The sequence below is a fragment of the Terrapene carolina genome, unplaced genomic scaffold, assembly GCF_002925995.2.
Source record: "Terrapene carolina triunguis isolate 2854851 unplaced genomic scaffold, T_m_triunguis-2.0 Scaffold141, whole genome shotgun sequence".
NCBI classification, from domain to species: Eukaryota; Metazoa; Chordata; order Testudines; family Emydidae; genus Terrapene; species Terrapene triunguis.
In genome coordinates, this window is record NW_020664492.1 from 7641325 (window position 1) to 7645585 (window position 4261).

General features: G+C 40.3%; 1 protein-coding gene across 1 annotated transcript in view; it reads left to right on the forward strand.

The window, feature by feature from the left end:
* Positions 1-4261, forward strand: part of LOC112113030 (breast cancer type 2 susceptibility protein-like) — an 84109-nt gene that overhangs the window by 78323 nt on the left and 1525 nt on the right. The window contains exons 24-25 of the mRNA XM_026653551.1: positions 2900-3156; positions 4190-4255. Coding sequence (XP_026509336.1) covers positions 2900-3156; positions 4190-4255 — 323 coding nt within the window. The remainder of the gene's footprint in view (positions 1-2899; positions 3157-4189; positions 4256-4261) is intronic.

Consider the following 4261-nt stretch of genomic DNA (forward strand, 5'->3'; position numbering starts at 1 on the left):
CTATCCAAAATCTCCCTGCCCCTTCTCCTGCCCCCTGGCCCCCTTACCCTGCCGCTCAGAACATGGTGTTGGGCTCTGTGCGGAGCCAGACACATGGCTGCGCTCCCCAGCGCAACACACAACCCGGTCCCTGCCCCCGCACAGTGCTGCCGGAGCGAGGGAGCAGGGGAGAAGGAGAAGTGGGGGGAGGAGGAGCTGCCGAGGCCCGATGCAAACGGCCCGGCAGGCCGGCCGGCTCAGAGTGCGGGGGGGGGGGCGGGGAGGAGGAGCTCTACAAATAATAAACAAATAAATAAATAAATTAATGGAGATATCCTATCTCCTAGAACTGGAAGGGACCTTGAAAGATCATCGAGTCCAGCCCCCTGCCTTCACTAGCAGGACCAAGTACTGATTTTTGCCCCAGATCCCTAAGTGGCCCCCTCAAGGATTGAACTCACAACCCTGGGTTTAGCAGGCCAATGCTCAAACCACTGAGCTATCCCTCCCCCCAGCTGCTCCGGAGTCCAGCCCGGCAAGCTGCGGGGGAAGGGCTCTGGCTGCCAGAGCCCCATGCGAGCGGCTGAATTTCCTGCAGCCCTCCCAGCCGCGCCTCGCTCTGCATGGGGGGGAAATCCCGGACATTTTTAGTGATTTACAAATTCCCCCCCGGACGCTATTTTTAACACAAAAAGCAGGACATGTCCGGGTAAATCCGGACGAATGGTAACCCTAGTTTTGGATATTTATGTTGTTTGCTCTAGAAATGCCTCATACACCTCCTCCTCCTCCTGATTTGGTGTTCTATAGTAGACCCCACTATGATAAATCTGCTGATATGGACCTTTCACCATAGTATCTGAGGGCTGTCTGAGACTTTAGAAATAGTAACAACAATCTTTTTTCATTCCCTGCCATTTAGGAAAAATATCTTGATTAATTATTTGTTGGGGAAGAACTTAGTGGAGATGAGTTTTCTTTTTGTTTGGGCATTCTCATCTATTGCAGGAGTGGTTTCCTGTGTCTAGGTTCAATACCTGTGACATTTCTGTCTCCTATACTCATGAGCTCCCCTCTTGATCAGCAGTTGCATGGATCCCATGGAACCTAGCTGTTGGAGGTGATGGTTGCAGAGAGACTGGTGATCTTATTGGTAACTGGGAAAATCCTAGAGAGGGCTTTTGAATATCAAAACAAAGACCTGGAACTGGACTCTATTCAGTAATGAACTAGTGCAGAGAATGAATTGCACACAAGACTAATGTACTCAAGACAACCTTTCTTGCTAACCAGATGAGCAGCTATGTTTTCTACCAGTTAGACCTTTTTTAAGGTGTCTGGCTTCATTCCTAGATATAAGCAGCAGTAAACAAATCTGGAGGTCACAAATATTTGGTCTTTGTGGCAGTTCTGTTCCCAGTAGGATGCAGCACAATCTTCTGGACAGTTGCAGATAGAAATGGACTTTTTTTTTTTTTGGCATGGTTATTTAGGCATCTAGTAGCACTGAATCCATCAGGGGGAACCCCAGGCTACAGACCAACTTTTAGTCTAAGGTCAGATGCCCTTGATAGTGGGGATGTTATAGCTGAGGCAAGTTCTTTGAAGCATTTCTCTCTCCCTGCCAACATGACTTCAGTCTTACCTGGGTTCAGTCAAGTGTTGATTACAACTAGGCATTGAGAAATCTGGGAAATAGAGCTGGCTTATATTTGACAAAAGGAAATGTAGAGCTGGTTGTTGTTGATGTACTGGTACAGCCTGCGTCTCAGCCTGTGTTATCTCGCCAGCTCTCTCCAGGACTTCATGTAGATGTTGAATAGTAAGGAGGAGAGGACTGAGTCTTATGAGACTCTACAGGTAAGGGCTCCAGAAGTGGAAGAACAATTGCCCATAATCCTCTTGGTTTGGACATAGAGGAAGGACATTTCAATATCTGGTGATCAGCGCTATCAAACACTGCAGATAGGCACAGCAGGATGAGTATGGCTTTATTTTACTTGTCAGTGGATAGATCGTCTACCAGAACAAGGAATGTCTTGATACCATGCCCTGACCTGAAGTTGACCTATTAAGTCTTCCCTCTCCAGTTTCTTCGAGAATATTGTACTGCCAAACCTCTTTTCCTTTTACTGCTTTATCACCAGTCCTGCTGCTGCTTTCTTCCTTTTCTCGTAGAAACAATAAAGCTGTAAGGTTGTCTTCAGAGATTGCTTGCAATGGTATTATCTTCAACTCTCATCTCTGAAGCCCTGAATTGTTCTGCTAAGCTTGACGTGTTTTCTTTCACATAGAAATTAATTAGACAACTACTAAGGGATCTTCACCAGAAGTTGTTTGTGAAGCATTCTGCTTGCAGATTGTAAAGTATTTTATTCATTTTTGAATAGAGATTTCTCACTGTTCTTTTACTTTCATCTCCTGGTTTAGTCAACTACTACTTTGCAGGCATAATTTTTGTTTCTACACAAAAGTTGTACTTGTAACTTTTAAAAAAAAATTGATCATTTATAAGTATCCTTCAAATTTTTGCAGTAACCTGGTACAAGGACTTACAATGTTTTTTAAATGACCTAAGGCACTTTACCCCACTAGACAGCATAGACATTTTAAATATTAATTTGAGTCCCAGACGCATTTGACTTGAAAGGTATTAAGGGCAAAATTCTGCTCTGTTATCCCAGTATAAATATAGAGTACAGTAACTCTACTGAAGTCAGTGGAATTACAGCAGATTAACACTAGTGTAATTAAGAGCAGAATCTGGCCCTAAGTAAATAAAAATCATTTTGCAAGTTGAAGGCTTCCTTTCTTTGAACTTTGGAAAAACAACCCAAAAGTAATAGTAGAGCAGGTGTTTTTCTATGAAAACATTTGTCCAAACTGCACGTATCATTTCAATTTAATTAAAACTTTTTAGGTTTCACTACTCTGGTATATTTGTCAGATGAAGATCATAATCTAGTGGCCATCAAGATCTGGACAGACCTTAAGCAACTTGCTATTGAAGACATAATAAACCCTTTTACACTGATTTCTGCAAGCAATCTTCAGTGGCGATCTGAATTCAAATCAGAAATTCCCACGTTATTTGCTGGAGACCTTTCCATATTCTCGGCAAGTCCAAAGGATCGCTATCTTCGAGAGAGATTTAATAAACTGAAGAACACAACAGAGGTAAAGTGATGGATTTTTTAATACAATAGTTATTAGTACAGTATAGTTTTTTTCATTATAGAGTCCATAAACACAGGTAATACTCTGACCAACCTATGGTAACACTGATAATGTTCAGTTTGATTGATGGGATTTTTGCAGGGGGATTGTTTATTTTAATTCTGGAGGAGCCTCCATATCACTCGTGGAGTTCCTTCGTTTTTCTTGGCTTTTCACTACTATCCTCAAGGGCACTGTCAGGTCATCATCCTCTGCCCAAGAAAAGTAGAATAGTTTTCTATATGGAACCAGTCTTTATCACTTTAATTGGCTGAAGTTAAAGATATGAGAAGTACACTGCTTTGTACAGTTGAGCCCATTTGTTAATAACAGTTTGCCATCATAATATTTTTGCAGTGACTGCAGTTTTCCAACTGAACTGTGTCAAGTGGAATATGAAATCAACAAAGCATTCATTTTCTCCCATTTATTTAGTTTTCTTTCAAATTTATACAAATATACACAAATAATTAGAATTACTCTTCAAGTAGCAAAACTTCGTACTATGTCATTGCTCTACCAAGCTGTTGTTTCATATAGCTAGTATATATATAAAATAATATAAATATTTGAAAAATCATCAATCGTACCTGAAATAATTGGCATTAACTATAGTTTGGCACAGGATGCCAGAAATTTGTAATTCACATTGAATAGGAAATCATTTAATGTCAGTTGATACTAAACAAGCACATTTATTTTGTTTTAGATTATTAGACATGGGGGGAAAAGTTTAATTTTTTTCCCATTAACAGTAATTAAGTAGGATTAACAGTATTTTATTGTTCTCTAAGAGCTGCAGTAATCTTTTTTTTTTAAATTCACAATTTGAATTAGTAACTTGAATTACTAGCCAGGAGACAAGCATGGTAATGTTCACAAAGATCTGTTTAGCATTATTGTTTCAGTAGTAAATATAATCTCAGATGTTATATTTTATACACATTTTAAAAACCCACAACCTCCTTACATTTTTCTCTCTTCTGTCTTGTAGAATGTAAATTGCTTTTGCAATGATGCAGAACGCAAACTGATGAATTTGCTTCAAATAAATGACCCACAACCA